We start from the raw sequence: 27,827 nt of genomic DNA on the forward strand, positions 1-27,827 counted from the left end.
AGTCAACAATTTTCATGTAAAGTTTTGTTTTTTCTCACCCTTTTATATTTCTGGTGCAATGTTCAGAAACTGAGCAGATGAGTCTAAAAATGCTGGTCAGCACACTACAAGCTTTCATCGAAGGATCTACGCTGGGAGAGTTTCATGCACGACTTCAAATGCTACTGGATTTCCACTGCCACGTCTTACTGATGCCTCTGGCAGCAGAAAAGGGTAAGTTATTAACATTATGTGTGTTGAGTCTTCTTAAAAAACCACCTTGCCATCGTATATTCCAGGCTTTCTGGACAGATGACTAAGCTCATAAACAGAATGCAAGCCTGTGATGCATTTTCTCATTTTCACAAAGAATACTGTTGGTGTGTTAACCCCTTCCTTTGATATCACCAAGCTTCATGATTACAAACACAAACAAAAAAAACCACTAGGCTACATTTCTGCTGTTGGTACTGAAGAATATGCTGTTTTGAAAGAAGCTTCTTATTGTTTGTCTCTTCCAGACATCCTGTGCAGCATCCTGTGGAATCTATACAATTATTATAAGCAGTTTTCAGAGTGTGTTGAGACCAGAATCACTGAACTTCGTCAACCTATAGAAAAGGAACTTAAGGTAAAAGAAAATTTTGCTCAGACAATCTAATTAGTTCAACATAAGAACAGTGGAGCAGTTATTTGAATTTGTGTATAATAGCTCTGTTGGCCATTGAAATCCCTGCTATACTTCACATTTTCTTTGTCAAGAAGATATTTCTGAGGCAAAGAGTTGGTGAAAGTCTTTGGTCAGTCCCATTTAGCCATGGAGGTTTCTACCAAGCAGTGAAGCCCCTTGGGATTTCACATTTGGCTATGCAGCAGTTTTAGCCTAAACGCAAGTAATTATTAGGATAAGACAACTATGCAGTTATTGGTGCATGTTCTAAAATTAAAATGTATTGCATTATGTCATCATAGCTGATCAGCTTTAAAGACCACCTTTTGTATGCAAATACTTCATTATATTAGTATAAGTAATCCCAACGTTTATTTCTTTTTATAGGAATTTGTGAAAATTTCAAAGTGGAATGATGTCAGCTTCTGGGCTATTAAACAGTCGGTTGAAAAAACACGCAGGTAACTCAAAACTTGGAATTAAGGAGCCAGTTATGGACTGATGATAATAAACAGCAGTATTTGTATGTATGGCTGTACTTCAAACCTTCTCTCTAAATTTCTCTGCTTTTAAATTTGAATGCAGGAATGTTTCTTGTACCCATAACACACTGGAAACACTTATTTCCAGCAGCTGAGAGATTTCCTGGATTAGAACACCCAGTAACTGTTTTGCTTTCCCATTGTAATTAGGACTCTCTTTAAATTCATGAAGAAATTTGAAGTTATTCTAAATGAGCCATGTCGGCCTGCCTTGGTGGAAATTGGTAAGGAAGAGCAGCTGGACTGCTTGCAAAAGCAGGAGGAATCTGAGAACAAAGAGACTAAAGTTCAGAGGCTAAGCAACACATTAAGAAAAATTCTGTCTTCTAGAACAGATACTGCCAAGGTGACTGTATTCTTTGTTCTAAGTGTGGGAAGGATATTTTCTATATTTTCATCTGTATGTTGTTTTTCACTGATTTATGCAGAAAAATCTTACATAAATGTCAAGTCTCTTGAATATATTGTCGACTTTTTGGTCTTTTTTTGTGTTGAGTGTTACGAAACACCGCAGGTGGGTGGGAATACAGCATGGAAAGACAAGTATGTTCAGTATTGGTTTGGCACAATATCTACAGTCTAACATAGACACGATAGCAGTTACACATTTCATCTCTAAGTTACTTGTATATTGTCTGCAGCAATTTGTTACTTCCCTGCTGGTACAGTGACACTGACTATGCCTAACAATCAATATTGCCCTGCTTCATAGTGCCTTGTTTGGTGTGTCTCTAATGAAGCTGTCCAGCTCAGAAAAGAAGCCAATTATTTTCCTGAAATAGATTCTGAGGAACCAGCCAGAACTCATCAGGATTTTCTTGTGGGGGGATATTCAGTTACTCTCATTTCCAAGGCTTTTAAGTTTCTTCAGAGCAGGAGGGTGGCTGATTTTGCTTTTGTCATCCGACAGTCAGGAAGATGGATAAGGAGAAATAAATCTGAGGCAAATCTGGTGTGGGTTTGGTTTTGGATGGGGGGGGGGGGGGGTGCATTTTTTTTTGCAAGCCTGTTGCTGATCATTAACAGGGTTGCTGGTTTCACGTGTTTAAGAAATTAAGACTTTATGGAACTGCAGGGAGACGCGTGCAAACTTAAATATCCTAGCTATTTCCGAAGGAATAGCTTTTGACATGCTGGGGGATCACTTCTGTAATTTGATCATTTTTATTTGTGTACCATTTTCATTGTTTCCTTCGCAGTGCAGTTAAATTTGTGTTTAGTGGAGAGTAAGAGGTGGTGTTCTTATCTCATGTCTTAAGGGCATTAGTTATACAGGATAAGGTGACTGCCTGCCTTTGAGCTTGGAAGGCAGAGGAAGCTAACCTAAATGCAGTAGTCTCTATGAAAGAGGCCTTGACAAACAGGTAAAAAAGTAGGGCCACAACATCTTCAATTTCTTTGGCTTTTTTCAGAGTTAATATATGCTTGGCATACTATATTGTGATTTTCCTCAAATGCTTGGGCTGAACTGTTCAGAAGACTGCATGAGCAAGTTGTTGGGTTTAAAGTGAATGCAGAATTTAGTCCTTGTTTTGGCAGCAGTTTACTCTGACTTAGTGGACAGATAAGACAGCCTCAATTATTTGTGTATAATTGGACTGTTTCTTTCATTTTTCTCAGCAGACACTAACGGAAGAATGTCAGGATGGCGTTACATTTCATACAGAATCTCTTCAGTACCGTCTGCCCAAGCTTACAAAAAGAATGAAGAAAATGTGTGCAACAGTTACAGAAAATAATCCATTCTTAAGTCTTCTGGAAAGTCTTGACCAGTTTACAGGTTAGGTATTCTTGTGATTTCTGTGTCTTAATTGACCTTTATAACATGAGTGGAATCAGGGTAAAAACGTAGATGCACGGTTCCCTTCCTGGACTGTATTCCCATGCCTGGTTTGTGTTCATTGACATTTCATATTTTATCTTTCCCTGCTGTCTTCATTTTAGGTGATATCATTGGTTCTGTAGTGGAACTGCAGAGTTTAACGTTTGATCAGACAGCAGATAAGGAGAAACAGAAGTCAGAGGCCAAGCATATTCAGATGCAGAAGCAACGGGCTTTGTCAGATCTCTTTAAAAGCCTTGCTAAAACAGGTGAGCTTTGAATTGAAATGTGCTTGATTTCAAAGTTCTTCAGCATTTTACATTTTTGCCAGTACATGTAAATACATGATAATATTATGTCCTTGAAGTCATTGAGCCTTTAATAAATACATAGAGGCGTTTAAGTATTTTTCCCTTCCTCTGACTAAGAGGTCTAATGTGCTAGCCCATTCATATACCTTCTCTTCTTCATACCTTCCACTGTATGTAAAACAGTTGCTCTTCTGAACCCGAAATCTGCGTTATCTCCAGTCAGAAGTCACTGCTCAGCTTTCAGAAACAAGAGGGAAGCTCATAGTCTTGTACCCATTCCCTTATCCAGAGCTGGAGTTAAACTAGCTTCTTTGAATGAGAGCCCATCTCTCAGCTGACAGACTGGCAGAGGTGTTGTTGAGCTGTGGAGACTGAATGGTCTGTTGATGGGGATCATTAGAGAGACCCTGCTCAGCAGCCTCATCTCCATTGCTGCCATTGCTAGTTGTAAGGTTAAGGACCTACCCAAGCTATTAACTATTGCCTTTTCCTTTGATTATACAAAAATACCATCAATATCATCAACTGTTCTTAGTCACTGAGCAGCTTAGAAACCAGCAAAAGCAAGCGATCTCATTACATGACAGTTGTCTGACAGCATTCTGCCAAGTCATAGCCACAGGTAGAAAACTAACCATAGCTTTGCCTTTTTTGTTTTGTTTTTGGGGTTTTCTTTTTGGGTTTAAGAGCGTTTGACATTTTAGTGCTTCTCACTGAAGCCACAGCTTCTGGCCTGCAGTGATTCTAAGAACAGCAAAAAAAGTCAATATAAATTTCATTCTCTCCCTCTTGGTTGCAGAGAGAAGCTTTGAAACAGGAAGTTAAGGCATCCAAGAAGGAGGCATGATTTTGATAACAAACTTACACAAATGGGTTGTGTCATGGCACTTGGGGGCAGAGGGTATTAAATAAACATTTTTTTAAAGTTTATATTTATATATATATAATGCTTTCGGAGAGGTAGATTTTGTTTCTGAGTATTTGTGCTACTTAAACCAGTTGATGTGTGTGCTAAGTAGATACTGGAACTTTAAGGTCCCTTTGTATTTACATGACTGTTAACACAGGTGTACTCAACTGGGAGGTTTCTGGCACATATGCTTTTCCTGTACTTGATATTTTTTTGTACCCACTGCTATCAGAGTAATATCTGACTCTCTGTGAAGTTTATGCTGGAGGGAGGACATACTGTGATGACTTAATTAATACACCGGACTTGAATTCTTTACTGGGATCCACCTTTGATTTCAGATGACTCCTTTGGCTTTCCCATTCATCATCCTTTTCGTATCTAAACAAGAGATGATGGTCCCTAACTCAGTGTTCTGATGGGACCAAGAGAAGTTAAAAATGTTACTGTTTACGACTCATTTTCCATTCCATTTGGAAAAATGGCATCATAACTTTGATGGCTAATAAACTTTTCTTACAGACTTTGCTTACTTTTAGGTTACTTTGAAAGGAGTGTTTTAATTTGTTCAAGGGAAATGAACATGCTTGATCCAGTTCTAAAATAACTAAAGTACAAGTGCGAAGACTGAATTTAAAAAATATTTATCTGTAACTTTTTCCTCATTGGTTTTATTTCACACTATAGCATGCCTTAGAGGTTCAAGGCTTTTTGTTTTCTCCCTTGGCAGTCACCACCAACTTTTTATACAAGCAGGTCTATGTCTTATTTCAGCTGTATTCTTCAGCTGAAGGTAGTTCAGCTATGATGTGTTACGTTAGAAAACTTGGAAAATGTTCAAAGGCTTGTCAAGATTAGAAAGTGTAAGGAAAAAAATCCTGCATCGGAGGCTTTGTATCTTAATAAGTCACGTTTCTTTTCATGTAAAAGAATGAGGGCATAAAAAGATGTGTTCAAATGTCATTCCAGGTCTGTCATACCGAAAAGGTCTCTTTTGGTCCCGCTCAGAAGGCTATCATGAATTACTCTGCCTACATCCGCTGGACTTGCGTACTGCATTAACTGTAGTGAATTGTACAAATGAACTGGATGCCACGTATGTATACAGCATTTTTAACCCTTAGATTGTATGAGTTGCAACTCCAGTTCTTAAAACTTACTGCATATGGATTTAGACTGGAATTTCTGGACTCTGATTCATTTTGGGTTTTAGATTCATTCCCTTCTCTTTTTGAAAATCATGTACATACTGTACTGGCATATAAAACAGAGAGGTTTTTAAAAATTTTTATTTTTAAATTTGCACTTCTGATAACTTTGCCACTGGTTTCATTGGTTCTGTGAATTCATTTAAACCTTTGCTGTTCAGCTTTGTTTGGGACACTTTGTGAATATCCTTAGAAGGTAGACTGGTAATGATTTATGAAAGATTAGTTGCAGTTTACAGGGATTACTTAGTCAATTGTTTTGTCTTCATCAATGGCTAATAGTGTATTTAGACTTCAAAGTGGGCATTTCTAGAAAAAAAATTGCCTATGTGGAAGATGTTCTTTCAAATGTTTCTCTGCAACAATTGATTTTGTCACTGGAAGATGCTGGTTACTGTCCCCCTCAGATGTATGGGCTTAACATATAATATCTTCCATGAAGGCCAAAATAATAGCTTCCCTATCAAGCTCGATTAAGCAGCGTTAAAAAAAAAAAATCAAAAATCACTGCTTTAGCACAAACTTATTTTCAGAGATGGAGATTTGATTGTTGCACTAAGTTTTCCTAGGGTTTATTTAATAAAAAACAACCACTTATTACTTATATGTTTGTGGGGAAAAAAGAAAAATTGAAAGTTCAATGCATTTGCGAAATATCAATGTGTAATCAGATTGTTTAGGTTGAAGTGTGGTGGTGCTAGTGTTCTGAGACTCTGGAATTATTTACTTTTCTAATACCAACCTTTTTGTGCTTTGTCAGGTTACTGACAGAGGTTTCCTCTGCCTGGGATGGATGCCAGAAGTACTTCTATCGTTCACTTGCACGCCACTCTAGACTTCAGACAGCATTGTTAGCCCCTGCCAAGGTAAAAACACAAAACTAAAAGCAGGAATCCTACTTCTGCTAATTTTAGATTACCAGCTTGAACTGGACTTTCCTAGTAATAAAAGGGTAATGTGAAAACACTATGTTCTATAGTATGACACAAAATATTTTGGGAACGAATATTAAATAAAGCATTTCAAAACCTGTTCTATGAATGAACACTTGAACGAGCAGATTACTTAGTTAAATTAAAAATCTGTGCAGTTTACAGTGTCTCTCATCCCAGCCAATCCCAAATTGCTACTTTTTGTGCCTGAAGGAAACTTCTGAAATGCTGAATTAAAGCTTGTTAGGAGAATAAAATCAGGTTTAGTAGTGCTCATGAAAAATCTGTTCAGATTTACAAGTGGCCATAACTGGAGCCTGTGTTTAATACAGAAGGTTGCAAAACGTTTCCTTGCTTAGAAATTGGTCTAAAATCATTAGGAGGAACAAATGAGTTCTGACAAATCACTACCACTTTTTCAGTATTCCAGGAAACAGGGAATCTCTTCTAGATGTTCTTCCTCTCACTGTGCTTCACCCCTGGGTTTTTACAATATAATCTTGTCAAATGTCACAGCTGGTAATGGAATAAACAGTGGAACCTAACTGTGATCAGTTTTGCTTTTTATTGCAAACGTTTATTCTGCACTTTAATTCAGGATATGTTCGTCGGTTAAAAAGAGAGAAAGTAATTGTCAGTAAATCAGGTAAAATGAATTGTGGAAGTGGCTTTAGCAGTGGTCATGGATTTAAAAATTTAAGCTGGTATCTCCTCTTTGGATTTTACTTATTTATGCCAGGTGACTTCTGGAACTAAATTCCTGTTAGGAATTGCTGCACTGGAAGTGCAATTTAATATGTCTGTGTTTGCAGAAACTATTTTAAATTTGTATAGCGGATATATGAAAGAAGCAGATGAATGAAGATAGTGGAAAATAGTAACTATACCTTGTGTGCATTTTAGTACTTGCTCACTTAAACCATAACCTTTGTCTGCTCAGTGAAGTGGAATGGAGACACAGCCAATGTTGTTGTTGCTTAGTCTGCTTATTCATCTCACTGTTCTCTCCTTGTCCTCCCACTTCTCTGTACTTGTTTTCTTTAGGATCTTGGATTAGGTAGTGTTGAGCGATGCAAAGGATTCACGGCACACCTCCTGCAGTTGCTTGTCAGACAAAGACAATCTCTTACTGCATTGACAGAACAGTGGATTATACTGAGGTATTTTGCTTTACACCATTACAGCTTTATTTAAATGTTCAGCATAGAATCATTGACAGTAAGCAATTCAGTTCAAGAAAGATGGAAAATGACAAGGTAGAACACAATCAAATTCTTCCCTCTACTTCCCTGTCTCTCCTATCCCCTCAATTAAGCCTAGATAGAAAAGCTCTTTAAAAAAAAAGTTTATCCTGTCTTTGCAGCCAGCGTTTTGGAATCAAAATAATTGGGGAAAACCAAGTTAGGCATGCATGAAGCCTATGAAATACTGTAATTAATTACACTGTTGAATCTATAGATTGTTAAGCCTCTCTCATTTAAACCTTTCTCATTTGGTATAGTCCTAAGTTAATTTTGGCTGCATTCAGGTTGTTGGTTTGATTCAGAGAAAATAAATAATCTGGATGCCCTTTGGGCCAAAATGAAGAAACCTCAACAGCCTAAGAAGAAAAATTCTAGAAAGAGTTAATACTGTGTTAAACACAACATAACTGATGTTGTGTTGAAATGGTGAAAGGGAAAGGTGTATAGGAAGTCTTTCTTACTTGATGGGATTTAGCCCTTGCAAGTTTTGCTGCAAACTCCACTGTTACGCATGTCTGTGCTCATCACTAACGTAATCTGTAAAACTTTTTGAAGTTGTCAGAGACTTACTTCCTTTGTAAAAAAATAAAAAATAAAATAAAAAAAGAATCATCACACCAGCTTTGCATTTGCAGGAATAGTAAAATTTCTAAAATGCTAATCTTTAGGATTCTCATTGCAGATCAGATTAATCATTTGTTAGGAACGGTGTCTCTTATACCCTGAGAGAATGAGGGTGTGCTAGAATCTAGTTTGCTCGTATAGTGGAGGAAAAATAACAGCATTTAAGTGTCAGACCAGGAATCTAAGGATTACTGAAATGTATGATTTAATTCTGAGAAATCTCACAAAGCCCTGTTTCCAGGAAGACTCAAACATTCAGTGGAGAGAAAAAATCGGTAGCTAAACTTTTTTTTTAAGATTATAATTTTAGCTCTTCAAAGAAGTTTGACTTCTCAGGTTTCATATTATCTGGAGCTTTTATGAACTTAGTCAGAAGGTTGAGCCTGTAAAAGGGAGGCATAATGTAAAACTCAGTTGTGGAGTTAAAGTAATTTTCTTTCCGTTTTTTCGTCTTAACCAGGAACCTCCTGAGCTGCATACAAGAGATGGACTCTAGGCTGAGTGCTGACAGAGAATATAATGTAGCATTTCCTCCTCAAGACAGTGTTCAACACTGGACTGACACACTGCAGCACCTTTCCATGCAGTGTGTGATGGTTCTTGAGGAGCTGTCTTGGTTTATACAATGCTGCCCAAAAGAAGAGCTGATGAAGTGCAGTGGCAGTGAAAAGACAGATGTCAAAGCAAACATTTCTCAGAGTTCAGGACCTGAACAGATGTTTGGAAATGTTCTTACGGGAATACCTGACCGAATTCCCTCAGAGCTAAAATACCTGTCTCCAGTAACAACTGAGCAACTGCCTCCTGGATGCAGGATGCGAAATAAGGATCAGGTATGGTTGCAGCTAGACGCACAATTGACAACAATGCTGACCCATGTAAAGGAAATGAAGACAGAAGTGGACAAAATAAGACAACAGTCACGTGAGACCTTGTTTTATTCCTGGTGAGTTCTATGTCTGCATGAACTGAATTTCTGTATTTTGTATATTCATGTAAGATGTGTAGTGTCATCTTAAAAGTTTTTGCCTTTGCATAGTTTAAAAGGTACTTTTCAGATGCTCTTGAAGCTTGTTTCTATCCCCCCCTTTTTTTGAACTGTGGTGTCTGACTTTTTAAACAAATGTATGTATGTTTTCTCTGACCAGTCAGCAAAAATGGGTCCATCTTAGCTTCTAAGGTTGTCTTTGGTCTCTTGGGATTTCATTCCACTTGGATCTCTAGTTAGTTAATGATGTGAATTTCGAATGTAAATTTGTCAAATAAATTTGTATTTTAAAAGCGGCCTGTAGGCTGCCTATTAAAAAAAAAAAAAAAAGTACAGACAAAAAGTGAAAGAGAAGAAAAGAGGTTTAATCTTAATCTGAGGTGTTTTTGCTCTATCAGTATTATGGTGTATCTTGTTGCAGGAGAGATTTTGAAGTTTGCACTTCAGCTATGAGCTGTCTACTGAAGGTCTCGGCTCAGTTACAAGACGTAGAGTCCCTCTTTCATCCAAATGGGGAGGGCAGGCAAGCTGCAAATCAGATGGCCCTAATCAAGAGCCTAAAGTATGTACAAGAGGAAGTTAATAATGCATCTGCAGACTTCACAACTTGGAGGACACAGTTTCTTGCTTCCATGTCAGACCGCAGTGGTAAGGACAATCCTCTGCCAATTTTGTAATTTAGATAAAGATGGAAAGAATTCATTAGTTTGGTTATTGCAGAAGATTGCTTATTTATTGCTCATTGCCATGTTCATCTGGATATCCAGAAACACGAAATGAAAAACAAATTTAGAAAATTCAATCCAAATTTATATTGTGTAATAATGCTTTTTCCCTGTTAGTCACTGTTGCTGACAGATTTTAATCATATCTGTAAGTCAGGATTAGTAAGGACATATTATTAAAGCAAAAACTTCATAGTGCTTGTCATTTTTCTTGCACAAAGGAAATATATGAACCAGTAATTTAATGTGTTTCTATGTAAAACTGTCTGTGTTATGGTTCAAAAGGAAATAAAGAGTCCACTGAAGAGTTTGTGGAGCACTTCTCAGCACAAGTGGAAACTGTTATTCACGTTGTTCTGTATGCCATCCAGTGTTTGGTAGAGAGAAAAACAAAAGATGAAAAAGAGGAAGAAAAATCTCCAGAGGAAAATGGTAAGTTTGTTAACTTAGTCAAGGGAAAGTAAGAAGGTTTACACTCCGCAAACCTAAAAATTCTGGAGCCATATGTCTACCAGAGGTGTCAAGGAAATCATCATTTTAATAGTTAACCATATTAACGGATAGGATGGATATTTCTAGATTGCTTATTATGACACTTCAGAATGTCAGATTTTATTTCCATCTCTTTTTTCTTTTATTTTTCAATCAAAGAGGACGCAGCTTCATTTGACGTGATTAAAGCGGGACATTTAACTAAGCTTTTGGATGAAGATATCTCTGCGGATTTGGATTCCTTGCATGTGCAGAAAGTAACTTTAGCAGTTTCAGAACTCATGAAGAGTCTGAAATCTTACGGGGAAGATTACACCTCAGATAAACATAAGGTAACTTGTTCTTCTCAAGAGTTTTTGGCTTAAGGGTCTCAGTAACTGATTTGTTGATTAAACCTGCATTGCTTCTTATTGCATAGTACCTTAGAGCTAGAAGCATGTGCGAGATCGTAGCCAAATGTAGTCTTCTTCTCTAGTGCAAAAGCCAGATGTTCCTTTAGTAAGAAGGAGAAGTTTTAGTTTTTGTGAAATGTGAAAGCTGGAAAAAGCTCTGGGAACTTTATAGGTCGTATTTAAATGTGCTTACTGATATTTCTGGTTTGAGCATCTGTTTTAAGAATCTATTGTCACCCTCTCTGAGGTGTACCTCAGTATGTATGTAGTCATGTTTGACAGCTGGTCTTTGTTTTTTTTAACTGCAGTTCTTCAACCAGTCCTGCTATTTGCTGGTGCGTTTAAAGCCCATGCTTTGCAAATATTCAGAGCTTATCCTGTTCTACCTCACTGTTTCACTGGCTTCTCACCGGAGTACTGGAAAGTTGCTTTCTGTTCTAACTAGCATTTTTACAGAGCTTGCCCAAAAGGTAGGTTTTTATGGATAACTATATATATGGTAAGCATGTATTTAATTTATACACAAGTCTTTAAATACCAACTAAGTCTACTTACTACTACAGAATGTCTTGAGTTTCTGTTTGCCTTTGTAGGGGTTTTGTCTGCCAAAAGAATTACTTGAAGATGAAGCTGGAGAAGGAGCAACACAGTTTCATGATTATGAGGAGGGTGGTATTGGAGATGGGGAAGGCAAGAAAGATGTGAGCGACAAAATAGAAAGTGAAGATCAGGCAAGTTTTTTGGTGGTGGGAGAATGGGGGGGAGAGAGTAAGTAAAATTGAGACTAAATCAAATATATGCTAAACAAAGGCTGTTTCCAGTTACTTGCAAGTGTTTGTTTTGTTTCACTAGCACCTCTTTCTTGAGCAACGTTCTTAACTGCTCCACAGTTAAGGAATAAACGGTAGTTTATATTGACTTTATGTCAATATTGGAGACTGGTTTGGGCATATTACTGAACATATTGTTGTAAGTCTGAGGGATTTTGGGGAGGAATATGTAAAGGAAAAAAATACAAAGCTTTAACTCATCTGTGTATGGCTTGATTGGAAACAATGACGTGCTTGCGTAGAGAGACAGCTTACTTGCAGAAGCTGTATAGTGGGGTTAATATGAGTTCACCTGGACCTTCAGGCTGAGAAGGTCTAGTTAGAGTTAATGAAACATTCCTGTGGTGGCTTTCTGTGAAGTCATGCTGAATTTAGAATGCTGATAAGGGGCACAAGATGGTTGACCCATCTGGCTCCGAGTTGACCTTTAGAGGCTTAATTCAGTTTACACATATTATGATTTACCTTTAATACTAGTAATTGCATACAAGAAATGAAGAGCTGGCTCTAAAATGACCAGAAGGTAGTTCAAATAACCTTACATGAGGTTATAGTTAGGCTACCAGTTGATATTTTTAAGGGGTTCTGACTAATGGGATAGTTCCTTCTTTTGAACAGATACAATAATTTTTACTTTAACCCGGCTTTACTGAACACAAAAAAGTACTTGAGATCCATGTTAAGAAGCAATGAAATGTATTAGATACTTCAGGTAAAGAAAATGAAATTGCTTTTAGTCTCCCATTTAGGTTGACTTTTATGTTCGTATATCAACCTAAAAATATTGTTGTGGTGCTTTAAGATTTAATATATAGGCAAGGTCTGTTGTAACTTCTGGTTTTACCAACAATTCAGATAGAAGACTCTTTTCAAAAGGACAAAGAGAAGGAAAAAGAGGATCAAGATTCTAAGCCAGACATTGAAGGAGAAGACAATGCAATTGAAATGTCAGAGGACTTCGAAGGAAAAATGCATGATGGAGAACAGGAAGAAAAAGGTTTGGTCCTTACACAAAGGCAAACTTATAAGAAATGTAATAGATTGATCCAATAATGGTTGATACTTTTATATATTGAAGCATATGCTGGAAAGTCAGTGTTCAACAAAAAAGAAGAGTAGTGCCATTTGTATATGAATCTTAAGTTTACAAATTAAATATTTTCTCTTCTGTCACTGTGGTGGTTTTGGAACAAAGAGAGTTGGTTCCTTCTTCCTGTTGTAAGGTGACCCATAGATGCATTTTAAAAAAATTAGTCACTCACTTTGTGGAGCTGTTGAAAATCAACAGAATGCTTACAAAAGATACTGTCTGTAGTTAACTTCAAAATGTGACTAAGAAAGCTATTACTAACTTACAAGCAATAAAAAAAAAAACAAATGCTATTTTTTCAACTTGCTATTCACCCAAGTTCTATCACTTCAGAAGGTAACACTTGGAACATCTGAAACTAATGTGACTTAGAAATTACAGTAGCATTAACCTACTCAAAAAACGCTTGACAAAATGCCAAGAATAAGGTCATCAGCAAAGAACAGACGTTTTAAAACTAATAGAATGGATCTTTCCTCTCCCAGTAATGCAAAACATTTGGAAAATGGAGGAGGGAGAAGATAAGGATTGGATAGATTAAATCATCCATATTTAATACCTGACACTTGTTAGTTTGAGAGAGACACTGGTGTGTGTGTGTCTATCTGTCCAAGAGAGAGCACTCTGAACTGTGTAACTAGGCCCCTGCTCTTCTGGGTGTTGGTGCATGTGTTTCTTTTTCTGCATCGCTAAATGCATAGGTTGATGAATTTAAGGTGTTAGTGTGGCTGTTTGTTAGCTTTATCTTCTCTGTACTGAGACACATTCTGAACTGTACACAGAAAATGATGAAAAATCTGATGAGGAGGAAGAGGAGGAGCTGGATAAGCAAATGGGAAATCTTGATAATGCTGAAGCTGATGATAAGCTGGATGAGAGGCTCTGGGGAGATGAAGATGATGATGATGATGATGATGCCAGTAGTAAAACAGAAGAAACTGGACCAGGAATGGATGAGGTAAAGAGAAAAGGAAGAAGAAGAATATCAAAGGAATTAAACTCTTGAGATGAGCTAGACTGGGAACTCCCTTACATACCAGACTCTTTGGTCTTGGAAGGGCATAATTTGAGTGTATCCTAAATTATTTAGTGTTTAGTGTCTTTTTTATTGTAGCAGTTGGTGTCTTGTTATTCAGACTTTGAGAAACAGGTAGAATAATGAGTTTCTTCTGGATTTGTTGGTTAATAGGAGGATTCCGAACTTGTTGCAAAAGATGACAATTTGGGTACAGGAACCAAAGATAACAAAAAACAGCCTCCCAAGGATGAAGAAAAAGAGGATCAAGCAGAGGACAACGAAAACAAAGAGAAAATCCATGAACAAATTGATGAGGTAAAAATGACGTAGACTACATAGAACGTCTTGCTGCTAAACTATATTCTGTTGCTCACGTCATGCATTCCTGAGAATTTGAAATGTTTTTTATGTAACGGTGAAGATATTTAACACATTCAGAAAAGTTAGTTCATTTTGGAGTAAAAAATGAAAAAAAAGGAGTTCATTATATGTATGTTTTCTGATGCATGATTCAAAAGAATTTTTGTTTGAACTAATCAGAATGTGTAATGGCTGCCAAGAAAGGCTTTACTCTGAACTGATGTTTTGATGGACAAAGCTAGAAAGTCCTTGTTTGGTTGTGTGTAGCAACAGAAGCATCTGAAGTCAGTGGGACTCATCCCAAAAACCTGACTATAGTATGTCTGAAGATTCTGCATAGTGTGCAAGAGTGCATTTTCCATGTGCAAGAGTGTAGATTCTGTTCAGAGTCTTTCATCTAGGAAAATACTATGAGCACATGATGCTGTTTTGAAGAAGTACCAGTTTATGTAGATGCAGTTGCAAAAATTAGTCTTTTATGCTATTTTTGCGTGTGGATGTGTATCATTGAAAATTCATTTTTAATTGATCAAAGTGTAATACTGTATTCAGTATTTTTCTGTACTAGAGAATTCACTTGTGGCTTATTTCTCATCTTTGCCTTTCCTCCCACTTATCATATACCTGTTATTTTTTCCTCATTATTTTGGTTACAGCGTGAGTATGATGAGAACGAAGTAGATCCTTATCATGGTCAGCAAGAAAAGCAGCCTGAAGTTGAACCTTTGGACCTTCCTGATGACTTGAACCTGGAGAATGATGAGAAGAGTGATGATGAGGAGAAAGAAGGTGAAGGTACAGCTGAAAATCTCTCTACGGATTCCCAGATGAAAGCCAAGTGGAAGTAGTGGAGGAAGAGTCAGATAATGAGCTTCTCTTCTCTATAAAGAGAAGAGAGATGGTGGTAGAATTCTATATAACAAGAAGCTGCAATTTCAGTTCTGCATATCAAAATATCAGGCTAGAAGTCAACATTACAGCATTTTTCTTTACTTGCCTTTAGTGCACACTGTGGAGCATATTTTCAGATGTTAGCCAAGTGATACATCCTAATTTATTCTAGAAGCTTCTTGTTTCTTTTTTCGTTTTTGTGGTTTTTTTCCCCTGACATTTAGAAGAATTTGCACTTAAAATCAACTGACCATCAAGTATGTTAGATTAAAATGCATCCTCTTGTGTTGTCAGCTACAAACTAATCGTGACACTTAAAGAAATTGCCTGCTATAGAAAACCATAGATTCTATATACAGAATTCTCAGTATTTTTTCTGTAAGATTTTTTCTGATAGGTTGCGTAGGTTTGTTCTGTTTATATCACTAGTATTCACAGTCTCTGTATTTCACTGAAAGCTTTGTATATATTTCTGATTTTTTAATGCAGAAGAAGAGAATACTTTTGAAATAGATGAGAAACCTGCTGACTTAAATGAGGCAGAGAATACAGAAGATCAGAATGAAGAGGATACTGGTGAGGCAGAAAAAGGTGATCAGGATGCAGAACCTGCTGAAGAAGGCATTTCTGAAGATAAAGAGGAAAAGGAAGATGAAGGGGAGAAAGATGCTGATGAACAAGAAGGAAATACTGAGAACACTGAAGAGGCAGAAGAGGAAGAGTCACAACCACCTGATGAAGAAAAAAATGAATCTGCTGAAGAGGAGAAAGAGAAGGGAATCCCTGCTGGTGACCAAGGCCTTCAACCTCAGGTACAGAGTAATAAATAAAAGCCTGTATTTTTTTTCCCCTGAGACTTCATTGTCTTCTGTTAATTTGAGACAACCTTGATATTGTGGTAGGAAGTTAGTAAGAATTTTTATGAAGATGACAGATCTGCTTACTATTTATCTGGTATATTTCTGCTACCTGTATTCCCGTTACCTCCTCAGCCTTCTGCTTCCCCATGCTTTTTAGAATGTTAAAATAAACTGATCTTATATCAGGCAGAGGAGGACAAAGATAATCCAGAGACGGATGAGCAGATTCCTGAGTCTGAGGAAAGAATGGAGCACGAAACACAAGGGCAGACTGGGCAAGAAAATCTGCAGAGTGACAGTGCTGTAGAACTAGCTGGGGAGGCTTCAGAAAAAGACCAATCTAAAGAGGTAAGCTATGTGGAAGCATCTGATTAGGAAATGCTGGACCTGTATGTTTTAAAGCTACAATCAAAGAACTGCCGCCATATTTTAAGAAGTGTCTAAGATGCAATTTTGGAACACCATTTAGAAATTCACCTAAAAAAATGAAGATACCTTCCTAGCAGTGACGTGTGTGGTAGGTTTAGGCTAATTCTTGGTCTGCAGGACTGTCTTGTCTGCCAGTATTTGCAGTTCTGAGCCATTCTTCATTAGCACGAGAAGGTTCCACAGCATTTCAGTTTAATTTTTAAAATTTGTCTGTAATAGTTGCTAAATGCCTTTTCAGTTACAGTTTCAATTTTTTGTGTGTCTCAGGAATATGGAAGTGGAGCTGCAAGTGCAAATCAATCAGAAGGCCATGAATCCACACGCATGGCCCGGATGGCTTCTGAAAAGCAAAGCAGAAAGAATACACAGGTTCTTGTTCTTTTTTTAAATCATTATTTATTTTTCTTTTTCTTTTATCTTTTTTTAAGCTTTGTACCTAATCTGAATCACTTAATATTAACCAGCAAATGTGCAGTTCTGTTTCTCCTTGTTAGAACTCATGTTCTAATCTATGTTTGTTTGCACCTCACTTGAAGTTCATGGTGTTAATTTTTCTCTTTTTCAGAGCTTCAAGAGGAAACCTGGTCAGGCAGACAATGAGCGCTCCATGGGAGATCACAACGAACGTATCCACAAGCGACTGAGAACCATAGAATCCAGCAGTGAAGCAAAGCAGAATACAACTCAGCCTAAACAAAACGTGGAGGAGGCTGATGCATTTGAACATATTAAAGAAGGCTCTGAATGCTATGATGCACAGACCTATGGTACAGTGGTATTTCTGAGTGTAAAGAGTTGTCATTCCAGAATCAAATCCCAAAGCTCATAGTTACTGTAGTCTTTTGGGTGGTTTTGTTTTTTTGATGGTCACATTTAACATTCTTGCTTTGCAAGACATAGCACTATTTCGTTACAATGAATGCTGTCTTTGGTAATCAGATACAGATAACATGTTTGAAAATACTGCATTCACTCATAAAAATTGGATTTTAGTTTGTTAAACCTATTTAAAATCTTCTCTCATTTCATTCATCTCATTTCATTTATTTTGAGGCCCACATTGCTACCACATGTTCAAAATACATAGGTTAATGCAACAGGTTCTTTATTCTGTATCAAACAAATTGGTGACTCTTCAAAAGTACTCCTCTAAACTGACTTTAGTTAAATTATTTTCTATTAAAGTAATTAGTTTGCTTTATTCTTCAGATTTCCAGAGCAATAGCTCATTGACACAACATGGCACAGCACAGTGAAAGATAAATGTTTTGAGACGATAGATCTGTTGTGAAGTTCAGTAAAACTTAGATCCAATGACCTCAAAGTGCAGTAGTTTTTTATCACTTTTCCTTGTCGCTCTTCTTTTTCCTTCCTTTCCTTCCTTAATGAGTCTTGTTGCCTTTGTACAGATGTGGCTAGCAAGGAGCAGGAGAAACCTATTTTGCCTCTAAACGAAAACGAAGAGGGAGATTCTGAAGATGCAGCTATGGAAACAGAAATGCAGAACAATGAGGATCTCACAGCAGTAGACACAGAGGAGCTGAAGCCAGAAATGAAGTCTACTGCCTCTAAAAACCCTGGTATGTTAACCTAAAACCATTATAAACACACAAAAATGTGAACATCTAAATATGTGTGTAGGTATTTGCGTGTAGTGGATACATTCTCTAAGATTAAAACATCTGCTATCAGTTGATTTTTCTGCAATGGTGTTTTTACTCTGGCCTGGTAGCCAGCATTAGCCTTTTTTCTAAATCGGTTAAGTGACAGTGGTTTGCTGCTTTCTTTCAAGTTAAAGGTGTCTAATCTTTATGAACTTCTTTGACAAAGAAGTGAAAACCAAGCGTTTTTCCACAGTCTTAAACACAATGAACTGGCGTATAATGATACTCCAGTGACACCAGCATCAGCACCATGTAACTCAACTTTTTTTATTTGTAACTTTGGATAAAACATCAGGAAATTGAGGACTGAACAATACCAGGTGACATAGCACTGTAGTGTCATTGTCTCACTACTTCCTTTCATAAGTGGAAAATGAAATAAAACTGAGCTGCCTCACACAAGTTTTATTTTGGTGAATTTAAGTAAATGAAACTATAGCCTGGAAGTTTGAATGGTTTCCGTATCAAACAACACAAAAGCTGGCTGGAGAGAGAAGATGAGTTTTACCAGCCTGAATTCGCATTTTCTTCTCCCACTCTCTTCAGGTTTAATCTCTTCACTTAAATCTAATAAGAAATTCATGGTACAGGCATACGTGTAAGCAGTCTGTTTTTCCATGTAATTCTCTTAACAGTATGTACTGAAACACTTGAGTCTTGTAAGCAAGTCATGCTTTGTTCTTAGAATAATTCTTAAAAAATAAAAAAAAAAAAGTTGTTTAACAGTGTAGTATATTAGAAACAAAAATAAAAGAAACTCTTTAGTCCGGTCCTTTATTTGTAAATTGAACTCTGATTTACAGGAAATTGTTCCATTACTAAAGTAGAGAGTAAAAGATGAGATAAGAAAAGATTGCTGTTATCTTTTAAATGATCACATTGTGAATGTTCTCAAATTGTTTTATTCTTCCCGTCACTTGGTCAGAGAGGCTGTGTAGGTTGAAAAATGTACGTCACTGATGGAATTTTCAAGCATTAAAGATTTGTTCACTAACACTTGGTTCGTTTTGCAAAATGGTTTGTTCTCTGAGTTGCAAGGCCTTGTATTCACTCTGTTCCTAGAACTGTCTCAACATTTGTGCACTTCCCTTAAAAAATAATGCCTGAGCATTACAAAACATTTTGAGAGACTTTGAAAAGAGTTGAGATGCAATATCGATTGGTGTATTGTGTGACCCACAATTTGTGATTGTAGGACCAGGTGAAGTGGAGCCTGAGATCCAGAATTTTGACTCTGAAGATGTCAATGACCCTACAACAGAAAAGTTACCAAAAGTGACTGAAGAGAAGCCGGAGAGAAGCAAGGACTCTACCATACATACAGCCCATCAGTTTTTGATGGATGCTTCCCAGGTACGATACCTAATGCATCGTACAACCACAGAAACTGTCTGCTTTCATTGACCTGAGTTAATGACACTCTGAACGCCGACGTTTAGAATTACATTGATTCAGATAACTCAGTAGTGTGCTTTTCTTTAATAGTAAATGAAAAGTAACACAATACCAACTGTTGTATATGCAGCTGAATGATGCATTTAAAATGGAAATTCCTCCACATCCTTAGTAGTGAGATCCCATCCTCACTCCTGAAAAGAAACCTTTTGTTTGTAACTGTCGAGAACTGTCTTGCCCAGATGAATCTCCTGATAAAATATTTGAGTGGAGCAGAGAGCAATAGGCAAGGATGTGTGACGTTAAGGTAGAAAAGGGTTCAGAATGATGAGACAGCTATGTGTCAGTGACCTTAAAATACCACTGTGGACAAAAAATTAACTTCAGTTTCATCATTGGCAACACACTGCTTCCTTAAAGCTAATTGCAAACATTCTAGAACATTTGCAAGCCTTTTATGAGCTTTGCAATTAAAAATATACTGTTATAGCCTAGATCTTCTTCCTAGATTTTGTACAACACAGTTTTCCAATTGGTACTGGTAGCTGTGAAAAGCACATTTCATCATAGGGTTATGGCATAGAAGCAGTTGGCGGTGTATAACCAGCTGATGAAGAATTAATACTTCCGGTGTTTGTTTTTGAGAAGTACTAAATGTCCACACTCGTAATAGTGTGTCCTGAGTATGTACTTTGAGGGTAGTATCTTATAGTTTCTACACACACCACAGAAGGTTGTTCCTATACACATCGTGTATAGACCTGGTATTAGACCTTCATGCTAAATGTGAAATGATAGCCCTTTGGGGAAAGGCTGCTGAATGAATGCGAGTGTGTTCTACTTGTCAGAATAGATAGGTGCTCTTTTTCAGTTGACATGCAAAACCTTAAACAGGAGGGGGAGCTGTTGCAGCATCACTTAAAGAGTAGAGGAGAAACATTGCCGGGGGAAAAGTGCAAATCTCATCTTTCAGCGGGAGAGGGAAGAAGCCCCCTGCATGTACATTCTTCCTCCCTTCCTTAAACCTGCAGTAGGTGACAAGTGGGATTGTTGCTGCTTCTGAAGGATTTAAGTTACTGATACTGTTGAATTTGTATTCACAGGCTTATTTTTCTTAACCCAGTAAACCTGTGGGTTATGCAGACCATATACGTCTGCTTGTCTAAGTCACGGTTTTAAAAGTAAGGAACAGAAGCCGCTGAAATTACAATAAAAGTTGAAGAATGCATGTTAAGAGGCGTGTTAAGAGGAAGGTGTCATTCAAGCCTTTTGAAGTGGTTTGAATTATGATTTTTTTAAAAAACTGTAATTAACTGAAGAATATTTTATTTTGGAAGATGATAATGCTACATAGTATAAAATAGTTTGATCTCCATTATACTGACATTAGATCTGGAGTTTGGCAGGATAGTTCATTCAAATTGTCTTGTGGTTCTGTACTTGATTATTTTCAATGTCTGTATAGAAGTGCCTAGCTTTGTTTATAGGTAGGTATTGGGGGGGGGTATTTATACTTCGTGTACATGGAAGCTAACAAAAAATGAGATTTAGAATGAAATTTTCATTCAGATCTTTCAGGTGTTTTTGTGTCTAAAGGAATAAGAACAATGCACGTTTCCTTTTTTATAGTTTGCTAAGGTTTGGGGACCAGCAGATACATGAACTTACTTTACTGTCTCATAAATCTTGTAACTGCACTTCTAGCACATCATTAGAGATCCTGAAGAGCTGAGAAAGGAACTTGAAAGGCAGTTGGAAGCTTGGCAAACACAGCAGCCTGGAACTCCAGAGGAGGTTAGTGATCTCATTTTAGTGTCAACTCTGTCTTAAGAATCCTACAATTCATTATTTTACCTTGTTTTACTGCTGAAGTGTTGAGGAAGTCAAGCAGGCTGGAATCTGAACATTCAAAATTGTGTGATTTAAATGCTGGGTTTTCTTATGTTTAACTTATTATCTAATAAAACAACAGTGTTCTTAAAGCAGGGTAATGTTTCAGATCTTGTTTTGAACTTGCTGTGTGCTATTTGCACAAAGTTACTCCGTTGGTAACGACTTCTAAAACTTGCATCATTAAAAACGTTTTTCTTGGCCCTGCCAAGCTCATTCCATTTTGAGTTGTCACCTGCAGTTAAGTGCTGGATGCAGCTTTCACAAAATTATGATTAACACAAGCTGCCTTCCTCAGTTGCAGTGGCGGAGTTTGAGCAAGAGAACCAGAATCTGGTGGTAGATACTCGCTCTGACTGTCCTAGTCACAAATAATAAGCCATATTTGGAAGTCATTCCTGGATGAAATTGCCAGTGTAGAGACTTAATCATATTGCTGAATTATAATTTATGTAAGTAATGTTATTTGTGAGGGCTGAGAGAGAACCTTTATCGTAGAATCATTTAGGTTGGAAAAGACCCATAAGATCATCCGTCCAGCCATCGTGTAACAGTACCAAGTCTACCACTAAAGCATGTCCCCAGGCACCTCATGCCCATGGCTTGCCTTCATGCAGTATGAGCTACCAGATGGTAGCCACTGCAAGATTTTCCTGTATCAACAGCAGTGCCCAAGTTCCGAGAGGAACAATCATTGTACATTGCAGTTTTGTAGCAGCAGGGAACATTCTTATTCGAAAGCAAATTGTTGTCCTTACATTTGTAGAGTGCTTACAAGACCCCTGTACAGTTTCAGCTGATACTAATTCCTCCTTGGTACACAGAGGTTTGTTTTCTCTTTCAGGCAGTGCTTCCCAACTTTTTACATAATTAGCTTTTTATTTTTTTCTGTGATGTATGATGTTTTAGGAGAAGGAAGCAGCCCAGTTGTGGCAGAGGTATTTAGTACTGACAGCTCCTCTGTCACAGCAGCTTTGTGAACAGCTACGGCTCATACTGGAACCTACTCAGGCAGCCAAGTTGAAGTAAGTTGGGTCTTTCTAAAGTTTCGTTAAATGCCTGTCTTGGGGGGTATTTTATATCTCTACAGTTAAAGTTCTTACTTTGTAGCAATTATTCCAATTCGCAAATGCATTAATTTTACTTCTGTATTGGAACTTCAGGTTATTTTATGGAACACAAATGTGATGTAGTGGTAAGTACTTATCCTGAGGATATTGCCTTCTGTCTTTTTTTCTCCTGTGCAACTGCTGATCAAACCAACTTAAACCTGTGAAATGCTGTTGAGTCACAGATTACGTTAAATGTCAAAATATATATATATAATGTTATTTCAAACTGGAGGGGTCTAAATGCAAGGTCTTCCATTTTAAATACCTAGGTTTAAGAACTTTTTAAGAGCACAGTACATTGATCTTGTATTAGAAATACGGGCATTTTATTTTATTTTTATTTTTATTTATACCTAAATACAGATATTCAGAAATAGTAATTCTTATATACTTATTTTACTTATTTTCCTAAAATATTGTAAGTATTTTGCTGCGTACGCTGCATAGGTCAGGATCTCTGGAATGAGGTATTTTATTGATAAACCCTGTAACTATGTATTTTTCTCTCTTAACTTTCAGAGGAGACTACAGAACAGGGAAAAGATTGAACATGCGCAAAGTGATTCCCTATATTGCCAGTCAGTTCCGGAAGGATAAGATCTGGTTGCGAAGGACCAAGCCCAGTAAACGACAGTACCAGATTTGCTTGGCTATTGATGATTCCTCAAGTATGATAGACAATCATTCTAAACAGGTAAAAACGTTAAAAAAAAAAAAAAAAAGGCACTTTGGAAGGACTATGAAGAAACTATCCCTGGCTGATGCATATGTCAGCGGCTCACCTGTTTCATGCAAAAGTGGTGGCTGTTGGAAAGCTGGCTGGTGATTCTAGGGCAGTTATTTATATCTGGTCCATGGGCTTGAATTCTTGTGACTTCAGCCTCTTAAGATTTGTTGCTAAAACTAAACTCATTAGATAAAGGTCTGCATATCCACTGGAAAATTATTTTTGTAGTTTTCTTAGCTATGTAGTTCATGGGGGGATTAAGTATTACTTTTATCATAGCTCTCATGTAGGCCTTTATGAAAAATGCACGTTTTCTTCAGTCTTTATTTCCCTAGCCTGCCTAAAGTGATATCACTGTCTAAGTCAGTCAGCAAAAGTCCTCAGATAGAATTAGTGTGTTTTTATGTCAATGACTACCTCACAAATATAACAGGAAAAAAAAAAAAGATAGGTAGCCTCTTCATTTATTTTACTAGATAGTGAAAAATAATTTCAGTAACGTTTTTCATACTGAATACTGAACTGTGAGGAAAAACTTGTAGTACCCCATTTTTCATTTAACTTCCTTCTTTAATAGCTTGCGTATGAATCCCTGGCAGTCATTGGGAATGCACTGACTCTTCTAGAAGTGGGACAAATTGCTGTGTGTAGGTGAGTTTATTTTCAATAGAGACACTTTTCTTTAAGATTTTTAGAGCAGAATGCAAGTACCGGTTTCACCCTATAACTTTTTTCTCTAAAGCTTTGGAGAGACTGTTCAGCTGCTGCACCCCTTCCACGAACAGTTCAGCGACCAGTCGGGGACACGGATATTGCGCCTTTGCAAATTTCAGCAGAAAAAAACAAAAATAGCTCAGGTACGCAAGAATGCCTCCAGGGCACCAGGTTTGCAAATTCTCTCCAGACCAAGACATCAGCAGCTTGATGGTTTCATGATTGCTTTAACTTTTGCTGGTTGTTTATATTTAAGTGTGTACTAACTCATTAGATAACAGTGAGTTATCACATGATCTTGTACAAGTAGGGATTTTTTTTCTCACTCATAGTTCTGATTTACGTCACATTTAAACATTCATCTTTCTCTGTGTCGGGTCTCAAACATTTCTGGGTATAAGCTCTCAGTCTTACTCTTGTCTGTGCCCCAATGACAAACCATACAACAGTTTGTGGGAGCTTGAAGGTTTATGTCCTGGATTCCAGGAAGAAGAACAGCTTTGTTTGTCAGGCTGTATGTTTGTCAGACTTGGCTGTTTCCTGAAGAAAATAACTTTCTGTAGTAATACTTTCTGGACTTCTGCAAAGTTTTCTGCTTTTAAGAAGGCTTTTGTACTCTTACCTTTCCAAATTTGAAGATGATGTTCTGTTAATACTAAATGAAAAAGGAGAGACCAAAATAGCTCAAATGTAATCTTAGAAATAGCAAAATTGGGAGTATTTGACAGCTGATGTCTTATTAATGGCGAATATGTGGCTAGATACATTTGTTTCAAGTCAAAGCCAAAGAAGTTCAACCTAGAAATAAGGTGTATTTTTTTAATGATGTCATTAATCACTTAAGCAGTTTACTGAAGTTTTGATGGCCTTATTAGCAGTGGAAATTTTTAAATCCAGATTGAAGGATATTCTAAAGATTCTCTAATTCAAAAGCATGTACTGAATTCGAACAGGAGTTAATGCAAGAAAATGCCAAGGAATGCATCTGTGTAGGTGGCCAGGCTAGACCATCTTGGCATTTAAAATACAGAAATGTGTTATTTAAAATGTTATCGTTACTATGTTTAGTATTTTATAAGGTAACTATCTTCTTACTGGTTTCTTCTGCAGTTTCTAGAATCATCGTCGAGTATGTTTGCTGCCGCACAGCAGCTGTCTCAAAATATTAATCCAGGTGATTTTTTTTATTACTATGCTTGCTGCCGAGGCAGCACAATGTCCCAGAGTCACTACAGCCCTACAGTAATACCTTCACAGAAAGACTGGGATGACACAGGGATGCCACTTGCCTTAGGGCTGCTTCGGGTTTTGCTTTGTCCAAAGGAATGTTTGGTTAAAGCTTAGCTCAGATCCCAGAAGACACCTACCTCATATCTGTCAGTAATTCACTGAAATTTTGTTTAAAACTTTTTAAAAAGGTGTGCTTTACCGTACCCTGTTAGGTCATGTTTCCAGATCATGTGTAAACCCTAGGCAGTGCCTGCTTTCAGGCATCATCCAGCCTCTTAGCAGCCTGAACTCCCTCAGCATTTCTGGTCTTGACCTCAGCACTTCCTGTGAGCAAGAGCTTGACTTCCATAGGTATCTAGAAGCATACTTCTGAGGAGGATACATGTTTGCCTCCTACCTGCCTTTCGTTGTGATGCAGACTTAGGTCATGAGCTTCTTGAGTTTCCAGGAAAAGCTGGAAGGCTTCTTACCTCATGCCTGACCCACAGTTAGACTGGTTACCATTTCATGGCTGACCCACAATTAGCCTAAACGACTGCTTTGTGCTCGTTAGAAGCTTATCATGGTGACACCCATATTTTCAAAAAAGTTTTTTTTTTTTGGTAAAGCACTCCAAGAAGTGGGCAATCCAGGATTTATAATCCATGGATGCTTCTTTGCCACAGGGTGGCTGTTGGGATATTCTGAGTGGGAGCAGCATCCTGTCCTGGGGAGTTAGGTCAGCGTGCAGCAGCATGCCCCAGAATCAGGGAGCTAGCAAGAGAAAAGGCAGTGGAATATATCACCCCTCTTTGTAAAAAGGGCAAGCACTGTCACATTTAGGGTTTGTCTGCAGAAAAGGAGGAAGTGTTCTGCATCTCTCCCTAGCCATTATGCTTAGGGGGGTGAGAGAGAGGAGAGAGAGGGGCTGTGACTGTAGTTACTGTAATTTCCATCGTATTAAAAGATAGTAGACATATAACTTAGGTAGAATACCTCTTTAGAGGGAAGTATCTCTGGCTCTGGGAGCAACTTGAGCAAGTAACATGTCTCTAGCAAAATGATTAGTGCTGAGGAACATCTGCGCCGGGTATGTGTCAGGGGGTTTACTTCAGACTAGCTCATCTGGTCCCAAGTCCTGAATGCCCATTAGTGGTTGCCTTGGCTGTGCCTCTGGAGCCTGTCTTCTGGTTTAGCTTCATCCAAAAGTAATCGCTTCTGTGCCCTCCAGTATTGCTTTGTGAGGTAAGCCGAGCCTGGTAAAGAGGGGACAACAGGGGAACCTGCCTCAAAAGTACGGTCTCACTGTGCTGTGTTCCAGAATGAAACACTAATACAGACACATCCATAGGTTCCTGATTTTGGAGGAGTAGATTTGGACTCTTTCCATTTCATTGCAGCAGCTGCAACTTCACCAAGGCTGGACTCTTAAAATTCAGCCAGTGTTTAACTCCTAGGCACCTACCGGGCATGAAAGAGAAGCCTATGACTCAATTCCTTATGTATATTTCATGCATTTTTGTCTTTTCTTGTGCTACTGATGGACAGTTGTGGGGTTTTTGTTTTTTTTTTACCATTTGATCTCAATGGTTTCATACAGTGGGAAAAAGAAAACAACAATGGGTTTCTTCGACCCACTTGTAACAGCAGCTTAATGTTAACTCACAGAATTCTACTTGATAAAGACTTAACTTCCGTAAGAAAACTCTGGGGGTTTTCCCATTATAGCCACAAAACTAACAAAAAAATGTCTGTTTGCCTTTTAAATGCCTTACTCTAATTTACTGGATTTTTTTTTCTGTGCTCAAGAAACAGCACAGCTGCTTTTGATTGTATCTGATGGAAGAGGACTTTTCTTGGAAGGCAAGGAACGAGTGACAGCAGCAGTCCAAGCAGCTCAGAATGCCAATATCTTTGTTATTTTCGTAGTGTTGGACAATCCTAATTCCCGGGTAAGTGAGTGAACAAGGGAGAATTACTAAAGTGCTGTGAGTGAAAACCAATGCAAATCTTTTTCGTGTCTTTGTAGTGCTTTATAGCTATTTTATCTTTTGCAGAGGTCAAAGATGATATTTAGGCCAACTTCAGTTTTTCATGTGTGAAATATTCTAGCATTTCTTCCTATCTTTATGTTTATCCTCTTTAGTATTTAAAAGCACGCAGAAAAGAAACAGCTTCCATGTTACAAAGTCTAAATAGGAATTCCCATCTTAAAATGTAATGGTTGTAGATTTTCTTCACCAGAGAAGTAGCTGGCGGGCTGGTAAATTTAAAGTTTGAGTGACCGTGGAATCACAGAATGGTTTGGGTTGGAAGGGACCTTAAGGATCATCCAGTTCCAGCCCCCTGCCATGGGCAGGGATGCCACCGTCTAGCCCACATTGCCCAAAGCCCCATCCAGCCTGGCCTTGAGCACCTCCAGGGATGGGGCATCCACAGCTTCTCTGGGCAATCTGTGCCAGGGCCTCGCCACCCTCTGAGGAAATAATTTCTTCCTTACATCTAATATAAACCTCCCCTCTTTTAGTTTAAAGCCATTCCCCCTCGTCTTATCCCTATGGTCTCCCCAGAGCCTTCTCTTCTCCAGGCTGAACAACCCCAACTCCCTCAGCCTGTCTTCATCGGAGCTCCAGCCCCTTGATCATCCCCGTGGCCCTCCTCTGGACTTGTCCTGTATCCATGTCCTTACTGTGCTGGGGACCCTAAGTGATGCATTCTTCTGTCTCAATTTTGATAGAACACGATCAGTTCTGACAGCAGTTTCCACTTGATATGACAGCAGGAGCCAGTATGAGATTA

The 27,827-nt window shown here is 37.9% G+C and overlaps 1 protein-coding gene across 4 annotated transcripts in view; it reads left to right on the forward strand.

Annotated features, from left to right (window-relative positions):
• MDN1 (midasin AAA ATPase 1) overlaps positions 1–27,827 on the forward strand; it is a 98,902-nt gene that overhangs the window by 69,241 nt on the left and 1,834 nt on the right. The window contains exons 70-101 of one of the 4 annotated variants that reach the window (XM_080586595.1): positions 67–213; positions 501–610; positions 1,037–1,110; positions 1,342–1,537; positions 2,812–2,971; positions 3,136–3,282; positions 5,204–5,330; positions 6,203–6,308; positions 7,419–7,534; positions 8,703–9,188; positions 9,652–9,878; positions 10,241–10,387; positions 10,607–10,779; positions 11,148–11,309; positions 11,433–11,574; positions 12,529–12,666; positions 13,542–13,717; positions 13,949–14,092; positions 14,794–14,926; positions 15,518–15,840; positions 16,075–16,236; positions 16,585–16,686; positions 16,883–17,084; positions 17,727–17,897; positions 19,177–19,334; positions 21,081–21,170; positions 22,176–22,291; positions 22,898–23,072; positions 23,683–23,756; positions 23,848–23,962; positions 24,930–24,993; positions 26,838–26,980. In XM_080586595.1, coding sequence (XP_080442721.1) covers positions 67–213; positions 501–610; positions 1,037–1,110; positions 1,342–1,537; positions 2,812–2,971; positions 3,136–3,282; positions 5,204–5,330; positions 6,203–6,308; positions 7,419–7,534; positions 8,703–9,188; positions 9,652–9,878; positions 10,241–10,387; positions 10,607–10,779; positions 11,148–11,309; positions 11,433–11,574; positions 12,529–12,666; positions 13,542–13,717; positions 13,949–14,092; positions 14,794–14,926; positions 15,518–15,840; positions 16,075–16,236; positions 16,585–16,686; positions 16,883–17,084; positions 17,727–17,897; positions 19,177–19,334; positions 21,081–21,170; positions 22,176–22,291; positions 22,898–23,072; positions 23,683–23,756; positions 23,848–23,962; positions 24,930–24,993; positions 26,838–26,980 — 5,006 coding nt within the window. Of the gene's footprint in view, positions 1–66; positions 214–500; positions 611–1,036; positions 1,111–1,341; positions 1,538–2,811; positions 2,972–3,135; positions 3,283–5,203; positions 5,331–6,202; positions 6,309–7,418; positions 7,535–8,702; positions 9,189–9,651; positions 9,879–10,240; positions 10,388–10,606; positions 10,780–11,147; positions 11,310–11,432; positions 11,575–12,528; positions 12,667–13,541; positions 13,718–13,948; positions 14,093–14,793; positions 14,933–15,517; positions 15,841–16,074; positions 16,237–16,584; positions 16,687–16,882; positions 17,085–17,726; positions 17,898–19,176; positions 19,335–21,080; positions 21,171–22,175; positions 22,292–22,897; positions 23,073–23,682; positions 23,757–23,847; positions 23,963–24,929; positions 24,994–26,837; positions 26,981–27,827 lie in introns of all 4 variants that reach the window. The other 3 variants (XM_080586593.1, XM_080586594.1, XM_080586596.1) reach the window with 3 other exon arrangements.

This window comes from Anser brachyrhynchus (genome assembly GCF_964034855.1).
Source record: "Anser brachyrhynchus genome assembly, chromosome: 3".
In the NCBI taxonomy this organism is placed as follows: domain Eukaryota; kingdom Metazoa; phylum Chordata; class Aves; order Anseriformes; family Anatidae; genus Anser; species Anser brachyrhynchus.